Source organism: Argiope bruennichi, chromosome 5 (genome assembly GCF_947563725.1).
Source record: "Argiope bruennichi chromosome 5, qqArgBrue1.1, whole genome shotgun sequence".
NCBI lineage: Eukaryota > Metazoa > Arthropoda > Arachnida > Araneae > Araneidae > Argiope > Argiope bruennichi.
This window is the reverse complement of record NC_079155.1, coordinates 21,848,099-21,861,741: the sequence shown is the minus strand read 5'-3', so window position 1 is coordinate 21,861,741 and position 13,643 is coordinate 21,848,099. Positions and strand designations below refer to the sequence as shown.

Genomic DNA, 13,643 nt, shown 5'->3' with positions numbered 1-13,643 from the left:
TTTTCGCATACACAAAACGAGATATACAAGAAAGACTTTAATATGAATTAGATGAAAGTGATATTAAAAATACAATTTTCTGTGGCAATGTAAGAATGTCGGAAATTAATGATTCCCCGAAACTCAAATGGAATTTCCCAATTAACATGAGAGCGAATCCCATCTAAAATTCTGCTTATAGGATTTCTAATTGTTAAATGTTCTTGATTACTATGGTAGAAAGAATTATTTTGTAGATTGATTTTTAATTTAAGTTTGGATTGGATAGCTTGATTGGTTGGGCGTTGGACTTGCAACCCTCAGATTATAAGTTCGAACCCCGCCGGTCGAAGACCCTTCGTGTGTATGATGGCTGGTCGTCGTGGTCACAAAGTCCTTCGTGTTGACAGCAATGCCACTGGGAGTAGTAGTTCAGAGGTGATAGTTCTCTGATTCATGTCTGAATTACGATCTGTGAATGAAATGCATGAATACCGCCCAGTAAAAGGGGTTGTGAGGCGTAAGTAGCCAAGTCGTTTTTTTTGGTGCTACTGTAAAAACAAGAGATGCTCCCTCTGCTTAAATCGCTGTCAAGGAATTGTCAGCGGGCTTGTAAATTGGCCTAGGTCACAACAACATAATTTGAATTTTGAAAATTATCAAAAAAAAACTATGTGTAGAAGAAAGTGATCTGGAAAATTCATGGCATAGTATTTTCCATTGCTAATTTTTAATTTTTTATTTCTTGAAGATTGATTTCATTATTTTGGCTCATGTTTGAACCAGAAGATATTAATCAGTGTAATAGTAATTACTACTAATTAGTGTATAGTAATTATTGTAAAGTATTACTAATTAGTGTATAATAATTAAATTTCTATTTTTATTTGGCATAAAAATCTTGATTGAGTTATTTCTTTGGATGAAATTACAAATTACGTACTTCATTAGTTCAAAATCTCGTTAGAACAAATATTAATATAAATATTTCTTTATATAAAAAGTGAAAAGACAAACATCTCACTTTATTATTGGATTAAGTAGAAGTCAAAACTATCTCAAATTATAAAAGATGAAAAAAAAAAATAATTTAAAACAAACTAAAATAGAGTTCTGAAACAGCACGAAATATTTTCGTCTCTAAGGAAGTTGAATATTAGGCTTTGCGTTTGTTTGGTATACCAAATCATGCAGAAAAACATTTTCTTTTACAAATAATTTATTTACTAATTAAATATTACTGAAATCGTTCTTGTTAATTTTGACACTAAGAAATATTTCTAATTTGCAATTTAAGTAAAGAAATTACGGTATGGAACAAAATAATTGTCACAATCTAAATTATATTAAAGGACCCACGCAGGTTTTTTTTCAGGCAGTCAAAATATAACTTTTAAATATTATCCACTAATTAATGAAATGATGTTCCTCGAGGATTTAGAAGTTCGACCTTTTGTTATAATAGAACATTTCATTAAATACATATTATTGTAAAACAGATACTTAAGAAGCAGTCTTTTTATTTTTATTGAAATTTAAGGAGAAAAAGCCACTGAGTATATTTTATTTCATAATTTTATTTTGTGTTGAAACCCCAAATGGCACAATGTAGACATCAGCTTCATGTTTAGCATTTTCTTTGTTTTTCTATTAAATGTATCAAAAAGGATTCGGGTTTATATTTTGGAAATTATAGAAATTATGATCCTCGGAAGGTTTTCATTGGGTTTGTTTTTCGAGAAAGAAGCAAAAGAATTATATTTATCAGGGTGGGGTTTTTTTTTTATTTCCTTTGTAACTTGCATTACAGAAATGGGATAGTGTCCACCCTCAAGGATTCTAAGCTGCATTTAAGTAGTTGTCCTCTATAATAATAGCAATGCTTGAAATAAAAGCTCCTGCAATTTCAGTCAAAATAATTTTTTACTCTCTAGTCGCATGCAGATTCCGAAGAAAAACTTAAAAATAACAACGAGAGGTAAAGTTCACTTTAACAAAATATGTTGGGTCTTTTACAAAAGAGTAACTTCATTCAATTCAAAAATTTTTCCTTTTTATCTTTTCCAAAGTGTTTGTCAGGAAGGCGTTTAGCCATTCCAATATCTGAAGTGTGTTGATATTAACCTATAATTATATGTACCTTGAAGATGAAAATAAGAGAAAAAATAAATGCATTTCGAGCTTCTATTCTGCAATCAGTATATGCAATTAATATCTAATGAAAAATTCAAAGAAATGACAGTTTAGGCTTGCTAAACGACAACCACTTACGTTTTCTGAGGGCCGATGAATGTTTAATGTTTCATTGCAACAAATTCTATAATGTCTCAAAATATTAATTCAATTTTAATGAACACACACTCATTTCTAAGAACATTTGATTTCAAATATCTCAGAATACTGGAAAGTCCTAATTTCTCTTTCAAAGACAAGAAATTCTTCTAGACCTACATTCCTCAAAAGCCACAATGATAGCCTTTGTTATTAAGGAAGTGATATAGAAAAGGAAACCATACTTATCTGATAGTTATTAAATAAATGTATTCTTTGACATACTTTAAGAGTTTTCAGAAAATGTCCCAGCTCCCATTCTCATCTAGATAAAATTTCTCACGAACAAAGGACACTCCTCGGGTTTCAGTCCTTTACAATAACAAAAGGAAGATTAAATTTCGCAATAATAGGCGTCTCGGGTACCCGTCGTAGTTGTGTCTGGGTCCTTTCAGTATTGATAGAGTTAAAAGAATTACAAGTTTAAACAATGAAAACTAAGAAGTCACACTCAAATTCAGATAATTCCTCCAATCAGGAAATCTGATTTGCAAATCTTTAATTATTTTCTTGTGCGAGTACCAACTTCTATTAAGGATCTGCAATTTATATAATTTTTTTTCGATCATTCCGGTGTCTATAGATTTATAATTCCGTGTCAAATAGTTCTATAATAAACTTGTTTATTTCTTATCTTTTCACCTATTCTACTATAACGAGAAGCACACTGATGAATTCTTCTTTTAAATAGTTTTTCTTTAAAAAATCCATATATTTGTAAATTATATGTCTTGATTCCCATCTTATTTCCTTTTAATATGATTCTGTATAAAATGTCTATCAGTCTTACGTCATCATATGAATGGAGAAAGTATATTATTTATAATAACATGCCTGTTTCAAATATCCAGTAACCATGGGGACAGTCAATGCATTTTGAAAAAGATATAAGTTTGCAAACAAAGACATATGAGCCTATGAAATGAAAAGTAATTTCCTAAAAGTTTGTGCATTTGAAAAATATTTTAAACATGTATAAACTAATTTATAAAATCTTTCAATTATAGATTGTCTGATGTCTTACAATTTCGAAGATTAATAAACAAGAAATTGAAAGTACATTAGGGATCTAACACTAGGCTGAATAGAATCATTCATCATTATATATTGTGTTACTGAAATCGAATAAATTCATGGACACCATCTATAATACTTCGTCAGTGAAACTGTGCTAGAGTATAACGATAAAAGAAGTCATCTGACTTTTAAAATATAATCTAAACATGTTTCAATAATTGGCGATAAAAATCAAATGCAATTTGTCATTAAAATGAAAATGTACTGAAAGCCAATATATTAAAATTTCAATTTTGAAGAATAAGTTATTGAAGGTACAAATGAATTAAATAATTTTTTGTAAAAATGATATTTATCAAATAAATGCAGAAACCCTTGTCTGATTCAACTGATTGAGTACTTCATTTCCTTCAAACGAACACATGTAACTGTTATATGAAACCTGGAATGAGTTGAACGAATTTGAACATTGAAACCAAGATGAATTTTCTGAAAAATTCCTCAATTTACGCCTTTTCAAGAATAAATTTATCTTCTGCCTTTTTTTGCAAAGTTCTGTGGATTTTAGCATTGTCACTATGCCTCACAACTTCTATGTATAAAATGTTGAACATATGCCGTTATTATTTCCAGTATCCTGTAATTATAAACCTAAAAGTACTGAAAGAACCAAAATTAGAATTTCCGGCAGTGAGTGTCTGTAATATAAACCGAATGAAATTTGAAGAAGTAAAATTGGAGGTGGGTAAGGGAGCTGTAGCTGAACCTCTGATCATTTCTGAACGGCGGTATAATTACAAGACATACCAGAGCAACTCAAACACTACTAAAGCAAAAAATAATTCCCTCCTGGATTTCACAAAGAAATGGTACCAAATGAATGTAAAGGAACGTTTTATTAAAGGGCATGATCCTTCAGTATTTATACACAAATGCACATGGAATGGCAAAATTTGTCCTAAACAATATCTTAGTCATTTTAATAACCTTCGTTACGGTAATTGTGTGACATTTAACAAGAAAAAAGATTTGATGTTTAATTTTGATTCGAGCTTTGGTAATGGCTTGCAATTAATTTTGGATCTAGAACCCGAAAAGTATTTGCCTATAACTCCCGTAGTTGGTGCTGTATTGGTAATTCATGATCCAGAAGACACACCAACACCAGAAGAAAAAGGTTATATCATTACACCTGGATATGAAACCTTCATCGGGCTGAAGCAGTCAATCTTAGTAAGACTACCAGCTCCATATAAAGATCATTGTGTTGATTATTCCGCAAATTTTCTGGATAATATCAGAAACAAAAAGGAATGCATTCGAAAATGCATCCAGATGGCAAATTATAATCAATGTCGTTGTATTGATCTAACTTTTGGTATATTGAACGACTTAAAATTTTGTGATTTAAGCAACGATACAGAGGTTCAGTGTCTAAATAGTGTGCTCGAACACATGTCCAAAATAGGACCCATGTGTAACTGTCCGCTACATTGCATATCTGTATCGTTTGGGGAACAGTTATCAAAATCTCGTCTTCGCTCTGAATATACCTTTAAAAATTTGAGTTTACTTAAATCTCATACAGCTATAATAAATATTTTCTATTCCTCGTTTGAAAAACGCGTGTATGAACAAAAACCGCAATGGGATATACCCGAATTTCTAAGTATTTTAGGGAACGAATTTGGTTTGTGGTTGGGATCTTGTCTAGTAATTGTTGCAGAAATTCTCGAAAGATTGGTTTTATTTATGATACATACAATTGCCGGTGATATTTGTATTTAGAAAAGATTCAAAATTTTCTGAATTTATTTTAATGCTTTTGTTTATCTTTTGAATGGGATTCTTTTAACAGAAGGGTAGAAATATAACTGCAGTTTATTAAAATTGTAGATTCTTACAAATAATTTAATTTTTTTCTATTTAATCGGAGACAAAGAAATAAATTTTGAATTTTCTCAAGTTTATTGTTGTTTCTTACAGCACTTGTCTTGGGCAAGCCCGCTGCTACGAAGACAACGATTTTAAGCCGGTGGGGAAGCGTCTCTTGTTTTTATAGTAGCGCCACCTAGAGCCAAGAGAACGACTTAGCTACACACACGTCACAACCCTTTTTTTTACGGTGCAGACTTCATTCACTCATCCACAGATCGTAATTCAGACCTGAATCAGAGAACAATCACCCCTGATCCAGTACCCCCAGTGGTATTACTCTCGACATGGAGGACTTTGTGACCACGACAGATTTCTTCCAAGCACGAGGGGAATCTTCGGCCAGCGGGGTTCGAATTCGCAACCTAAGGGACGCGAATCCAACGCTCTACCAACCAGGCTTTCCCGGTCAAGTTTTCTTTCTAGAATTACTTTAATCGTTTTTTCTAGCATATGTAATATTTTAATTACAAAAACAGTTGTATTAGTCATTTTAATCTTATCACTAGAACTACCAAACCGTCATTTTCACGGTTTTCAAATTTCATGCTTAAACTTTTTGATATAATTTATGTATTATTGTAGAACTTTATGATGACTTTTAATGAAATATAAGAACAATTGCATATTCCTATACAATTTCCACTCAGCCATTTCAAATTCCATAATCAGTATGACCTATATTATTTATACGAAGACCCGTTAAAATGACGGCTTTAGCAGTTTCAAAGTTTTTAATATTTTGTGGATCATCTTTGCAATGATGGACATCAATATGTATTTACATTCAATGATATATCGCTTTCATATATTTCCTGAAATAATTTGAATTACATTTTTCATATATTGTCTGAAGAACTCTCTTGTGAATATAGTTGCAACAAAAAAGAAGCCTCCTAGCAAAGGCAAGACCGGAAAGTAGTGCGTTGTACTCCAGAAAACTCAAAAAAAAAAAAATAAATTATGATGCCAAATCTTGCCAAATTCGATTTTAGAAGAAACAGAGCGATTTCTAGCTGTAATGCATGCTACAGATAAGTTTGTGGTAGGTTTTCATCTAGGATAACATGTATTGGTAAAATATGTGCCTCATAGTCAGGTCATTTAATATCAAATGCGATATCCTATAAATGAAAATACAAACTATTTTTCTTGGTTTGTTTTATTAATAATTGGTTAATTGTAATATTAAATGTTGTTTTTGGTTAAATTTTATTCTTTTATTTACATAAACTAAGCCAAAAGTTACAATGTAGGCCGCGATGATCAAAATCCCGTCAATTTAACAAGTGTATTTCAACTAGGTCTATTTTTAACATCTGTAGTTCTAGTGTTAATTATATTAATAGAATATAATTTCGTTTTTCGTAGTGTTACTGATGTCGCTGCAAAAGTTTTTAGGGATTTTTTTTTTTATATTAAAATATTTTACCCTGCCAGAAATGAGGCATGTTTCCAAATATTTATTCAATTTTTGTTAGTTTTTTGTTTGAAACCATATTATTGTCAGGTTAAAATGCGACTAAAAAATAAATTTATATAATGTACTTAAAGTTAATATGTACTTAGAGGATAGCTTTCAAATGCTGTTGTTTGATTTTAAAAACTACATCATTTAATATTTTATTCCTTACCCTTAATTTTACTAAACTATTTTCTTTTATAAATGATAACTATTTGAAGTTTGGAAACGCATTTTTGTCTAAATTATAAATTGTTATTTTTTTAGTTTGTAATTGGATGTAATTAATTCAATTAATAGCAACAAGCATTCATCATATTTAAAATTATCTTAAGATCATCCATAAATAATAAAATTATCTTAAGATCATTCATAAATAATAAAATTATCTTAAGATCATTCATAAATAATAAAATTATCTTAAGATCATTCATAAATAATAAAATTATCTTAAGATCATTCATAAATAATAAAATTATCTTAAGATCATGTGTAATAATCATTCTTTTCTTGTTTAGATATGAATATCTTTTCTCTGCTAATTAATGAAATTATATGCTTAAAGGAGGACATGAATCTATAGAATATGCTTGATTTCCTGAAAATTGTGAATAAGAAAACTGAATATTGTAGATGAATGACAAACAGAGAAGTTTAAAAAGAATGTAATCACCACCATATGATTAGATATGAAAAATCATAATTGCAAAAACATATTAAAGAAAAGAGCATATTGGTTTTAGAATGTTTTGAACAATCAACAATTTCTGATGAAATAATTTCAAAATAATTTTCACAAAACGTATATGTATCATTTTATATTATTCCTTATATATATGAGGGATAATTATTTCTAAATAAAGCTCTTAATGAAGTTTAATTTATTTTGCTCATAAATGCATTTCATTTTTACATCTAAATTTAAAATCATTTCAAATGTCACAAAAAAATAATTTTAAACAATCTTAACAATAATATTTATTTAAATAATTGTAGTACGTAGTCTTTAAGACGGCCTAAAAAATATAAAATAATTTCTTCTAGATCTATACGAATTTATAAGAGAATTCATATCAACCAAAGAATTTATTTTAAAACTCCACAATCAAAAAAATCACATTTATTTATTCCAATTATTTTTTTTTTCTTATAAATAGTTCAGATTTCCCGAATATCATTACATAATTCTTTAAATATGCGCTCAATATAATTTCACTGTTGCATCTTGTGAAATTATTATTCTATAACAGAACAGAACGCCGTCTCATACCCCCGTATCCGTGACCATTCTGGTCACTGAACTGTTTGGTGGGCATGTTACAGGAATTTTATTTAATTATCAAAATATTTACAGTAGGAAAACGAAACAAAAATAACTATTTACAGAATTTACAATTATATAAGAAATTATATTATGATGAGACCGTTTACATATTTTTTTCAATTTAGAAATATAATTTGTAGTAATAGGCTTAGAAATATAATGCAGATTGAGTGATAAAATGTGTAAAAATATACATATAATCTGTGTTCACTTATTTTTTATGATATAGTAGGTCAAGATGCAATTAAAAAAATCAGATGGAGAATAATTTAAAAAATGGAAATGAAGACAATCTCTGATTGATTGAAATGTGTGACAGGAGACTGCAGTGCTTGTTTTTTCCCTTAGTCTTTTTTGGAATGAGACTTGATATTGAGTACTATGGAGGCAAAAATAGGTCTCTATTTCCACTTATAAATTTGATTATACTGTGGATTTTTTGCCTGGAAAGAAAGTTGCTAGCGACTCTTTGCCGTCATTCCTGTTCATGGCTTGGTGATGGTTTTTTCATATGCCAGGAGATTGTAAGGATGCATTCCGTAGCATAATGAAGTGCGGTGCCTATCCCACCACAACTGCACTGGTCACTCTCAGACAGATTGCTCCTTTTGAGGTAGGCAGGAAAAGGGCCGTGTTCTGAGAAGAAAAATAATATCCTCTCTGATCCAGTTAGTGGGATTAAGGTTGACTGAAGGCAGGATATTAAAAATGTTCCTGCCTGTGGCACCATTGCTCTAATTTCCTTGCCATTCCTCAAGCATGTCTTTCCGGAAGAGGGCTTTTACATGTGGTTTAAGAAGCTTTGTTTGCATATAAAATTGCCCATTTTGCGTTGCGTCCTTTGCCAGTTGATCTGCTTATAACAACTGTCCTCTCACCTATCTTGAAATTGTACGTTGCATTTCTCATACTGCATTTTCACCTTCCTATTCCTCCTGACCAGATAATTAACAAAATGATTTTTTCTTTTACTCTAAACAACGAAAGCCAATTATTTTATTAAATATTTAATCGATTTTTTAATAAACACGATTTGGATTTCACTACAAATACTAATTGCGTATAACTAATTAATGCCTAGTTATTATTTATAGTTGCACAGTAATGTTTTATTATGCTAATTAAAAATATGCAAAAATTTGTCAAATTTCAAACATACTTGGGGAAATTAAATAGATATTATTAAAAAAAATTGGATGTTGAATTTAGAAATAGTGTAGAAATCGGTTTTTCGTAAAAATGTTTCTGGAATTATCACTTGAAATTCTAAAAATTTGCTTAGATTTTGCTAAAATTTTCTGTATTAATTAAAATTTAAAGAATACTTCCAATAGCACATTCCCTCTTTCCAGAATATATTTGTGTCTAATTGTTCAGTCGCATGTCAAGCAATAACGGCACGTAAAGTGCCAACCATATACAAATACATATATACATCATCTTTTATTATTTACTAGCCGCTTTTGCCGACTAGCTTCAATTAAATATTTTGCGCGATTTGGTCTTAATGACAAAATAATTTCAAATTTTGATAGGCAAATAATTCTGCTAAAACTTTGTTAGTTCTGCTCATTGTGCTATGCATTTCTCTAATTTTTTATTTATATTCTTATGCATATAACACAAAAATAACAGCAATGATTCAAAAATAGGCGCATTTATTTTTCACTGCCTGTTATTCTGAAGTTAAACCTTAAATCTAAATGCAACTAAATTTCTAAATTTTACTAAAAGCACTGAAACTTATTTTGCATAAAAAAAATGAGCCAAATCTTCATATCTTAGTCATTAACAATGGAAAAATTGTTTGGATAAAATATGAGGAGTAATAACGAAAAAGATTTGAATTTCACAACAATAAAGAAATTTATTGTTGTAAAATATGTTTTAAAAAATTGATTGAAAAATTGATTAAAATTGATTGAAAATAGAACAATTAATTGGACACCTAAAATGTTTTCATTATTGTATATATATATATTGTTACAAATCTGTAATTTTGCTACCCGGTACGAATTATGTCGTCCTGGGAAAAATCGTTAAAACCTTTGTAAGATCTGTCCTGTGCGTCAATGACCTGTGAGCTTGGCGACCATTTGGCGACGTGTTTGGCGACTAAATGGATAATACTGAAAAGTTCGAGAACTTTCACGATCCATCCACTAAGACACGAGGTACAGCCAGCTACGCCCTGATTGGTCTGAAGATTCTAGCCCCGCCTCCCGGAACTATAAAGACAGGCAATCTGAATCTGAAGAGGAAGTCGTGTGTATCGTCAGAAGAAGTTGTGTGTGTGAGAGAGGAGTCGGAGTCGCCGACAAATAAGAGAAATTAGAGGATGAGACAGCAAGCAAGCTGCTGAACTATAGCAATTAAATGTGCTGCGCTATTACAATTGATTAGCGGCATTTGTTGTAGAAGAAAAATTTTGTAACAATATATATATATATATATATATATATATATATATATATATATATATATATATATATATATATATATATAATTTTAATATGATATTGATATAAAAATATGAATATGATTTAAAAATCATTTTTCTTGTTTTATTTTTGGAAGTTTTCATACTGAAAAAAAGCCAAACCTTCACCACAATTTAATTATTTGAATTTTTGCCAAATTTTAATAACAGAAATTTTGTATAAAATTCTTGAATTGCCCATTCACATTCAGTCAATCTTCCCCCCCCCCCCTTAAAATTTAAAGAATAGTTATTCATTTGTTTAGTTTCAAATAAGTTACTATTTTCCCTCTAAATTCTAATTATTTTTTAAAAATTAGTTCTGTTTATAAACGAATTTAAAAAGCATTTATACACGGAAAGAAGTAATAATTAAACGAACTACTTTTCAGTTTTATTTATTGAATGTTCAATGTAGCATTTGCGATTATTTCACCAGTTAGAGAAATATTATAATAAATAAATAGCTTTTTTAAAAAATCTATCTCTCTGGGAGCAGTTTGATAAAAGTGCAATATTTTTCTTATATTTCCACAAATTTAATAAAATTTTTAATGCTTATGTGAAAGATTGCAGATGTTTACGAAATTTTTATTAGATAGATTGAAGATTTTTGTGATCAAATTAAAAAAATCAAATATATGCTAGCCATCACGAAAACACAATTTAGAGAATGTCAACTTTCTTCAGTCAATGTCGAGACTCCCGTCTGGTGGTATTTGTTAGGTATCGGTTTTTACAATAATATGTATATACCTTCAATATTAGAGTCGAATCTATTCATACAACTTCAGTAGAAAAAGAAGAAATTAGATTAGAAAATATTTTGATCAAATGTTTTTTTCGAATAACTGCTCAGTACCTAATTCATTAGAGATTAATACTTTAGTATAAGAGCAGATTCTATTTATTTTGAAACTCTTGAATTGACATTTTTAAATACAAAGAGATAAATTAATTACTGTTTTTTTGTCTAGTTTATTTAAAATGTCACAATTAATTAAATTTTCGTCTCACTTATAATGATAGCATTCTAATCTATACATAACAAAAAATGAATGTCTGCTTGTTTGTTTGAATCCTAAACAATCTCTTTGATCTATCTTTAAAAATCGAATAATACGAACGAAATCTGACTCTCATGCTCTTTAGCAATAGAAGGTTTAACCTTCTATTAAAAAGTTTAATATGTCTTTCTCTATTTTAAGGAGGATGAAATGGAGTTAAAATAATTCTTTTCCTGATATAGGTTCGGAATATATTATTGGAATAATTATTTATACATCATTATAATATTTATTAGAAACATAAGATTTTCATCAATACAAATTTCGTCTCCGTTTAACAATTTCTCTAATTAAAATCATTTAAAAAAAATAAGCTTAAACCCAACTTTAAGAAATAATTTTTCTTTTTTATTTATTATTATTATTATATTATTTAATCGCATCAATTCATTTCCTGCTTTAACCAATGTTGAATTTTAAATGCTTTCTTTCTTTTTATTTTTCAGTACAGTAGATTTTTAATTTGTGAATGCATATTAAGAGACTTAATCAATTCAATGCATTAATTTACTTTTAAAGCATTTCAAAGCTGATAGTTTCTTTTACCGTTTGATTTAACTTTGTTTTACATTTTAGCACTGTCAAATATTTAATGCTAATACACCTTATAAACATACTGGGTATTCCAAAAACGAATGATGAATTTTGAAAATCAATAAAAAAAAGACGGAATGCGATAGAAATGCATTGTTTTTGGATTTAAGTTTGGAAAATAAGGGAACTGTATCTATTAAATTGGAAATTTATATAATACTGACTCTAACAGGGGGCGCTGCAGAATGAGAAAAATAGAAACCGCTATAAAATGTTTGCAAAGACTGCTGAAAAAAAAATTAAACAGATAGGTTTTCAATGTAACCCTCGTTAGTAGGAACAACGTGGCTTAGTCTGAAGCAAAAAATTTCCAGATATCCAAGAAAACATGTCGTTTGAAATTGTCTCACATGTAGTACAGATGTGCTGTTTGATTTCCGTAATTGCTCCTCAGTTTAATTGCATAACAGGTCCGTAAGATACACCGAAAGATAAAAGTCGCATGGCGCCAAGTCTGGAGAATAATGAGGCAATGTCATACCATTTCCTATATGCATGTCATATTTCAATGCAATTACACCATCATTGAAATGTTCGCTCAAGAAATCAAAAACTGCAACCATTCGATGCAGATGGTATTCCAAAGCAGTATGAATTGCAAAAATTCTTCCAGACTCTCTATATATCGTGCAGCGTTTATCGATTGCTATCGGGAAAAAATGGGCCAATTATTCCTTTAGAGGAAACCACAGCACAGACTATTACGAGGATGAAGATTCAGCAATGTGAGAATTTTTTCTGTATGCCCGAAATTCAAGAGTTCTGCTTGTTGATATAGCCGTCGAAATAAAAATACGTTTCATCCGAGAACCATGGGTTGCCAACATTAATTTAACTCACCTCTACAAGCTGCAGGATAGCGTTTGGGAAATTATAGCATCGGACTCAGGCATGGGTGAGTTTAGATCTTGTTCGGGAACATTTAAAAATTATGTAGCATGAGTTATTCTTCTGTGTTCAATACGAGATGCAATACTAAGAACGGAAATCTGGGGTCACTAAATGATAGTCTGCTATATTGTTTTAGTATTCGACTATGTTAGTGAAACGCGATATTTTGAACATGATTATCATTCACATTCCCCATTCGTTAGATTTCATTCTTAGGATACAGCTTTCATCGCATTGTCTATCTCTTCCTCAGATCATAAACCTGCTCCTCGTTTGACAAAACTGGAAACCGTTTCAAGGAAATATATCCATTTCGGCACAGAGAACTTGCAATCTGAACAGCATAAGCTATCAGCTTGACGATGAAGTATAGTATGGCTATGTCATGTACACTGCTTGATAATTGCTAAGGAACAAGTGATTTATGCACAATTGCGTCTCAGACAGCTGACCAATGAAAGCAAATTCAAGTTGAGAGGGCTTAGTAGACCAGGACTTGTTATCTGTATAAAAAACATTGCATACAAGCTCATGATTCATACGAAAATTCATGCTGTTTGATGT

The 13,643-nt window shown here is 30.0% G+C and overlaps 1 protein-coding gene across 1 annotated transcript; it reads left to right on the top strand.

Moving 5' to 3' along the window:
* The first annotated feature begins 348 nt into the window (after positions 1–348).
* LOC129968205 (degenerin mec-4-like) lies at positions 349–13,439 on the top strand. The gene is made up of 3 exons (XM_056082057.1): positions 349–417; positions 3,961–4,804; positions 13,333–13,439. The coding sequence occupies exons 1-3, from the start codon at positions 349–351 to the stop codon at positions 13,437–13,439; spliced, it is 1,020 nt and encodes a 339-aa protein (XP_055938032.1).
* Positions 13,440–13,643: the final 204 nt, after the last annotated feature.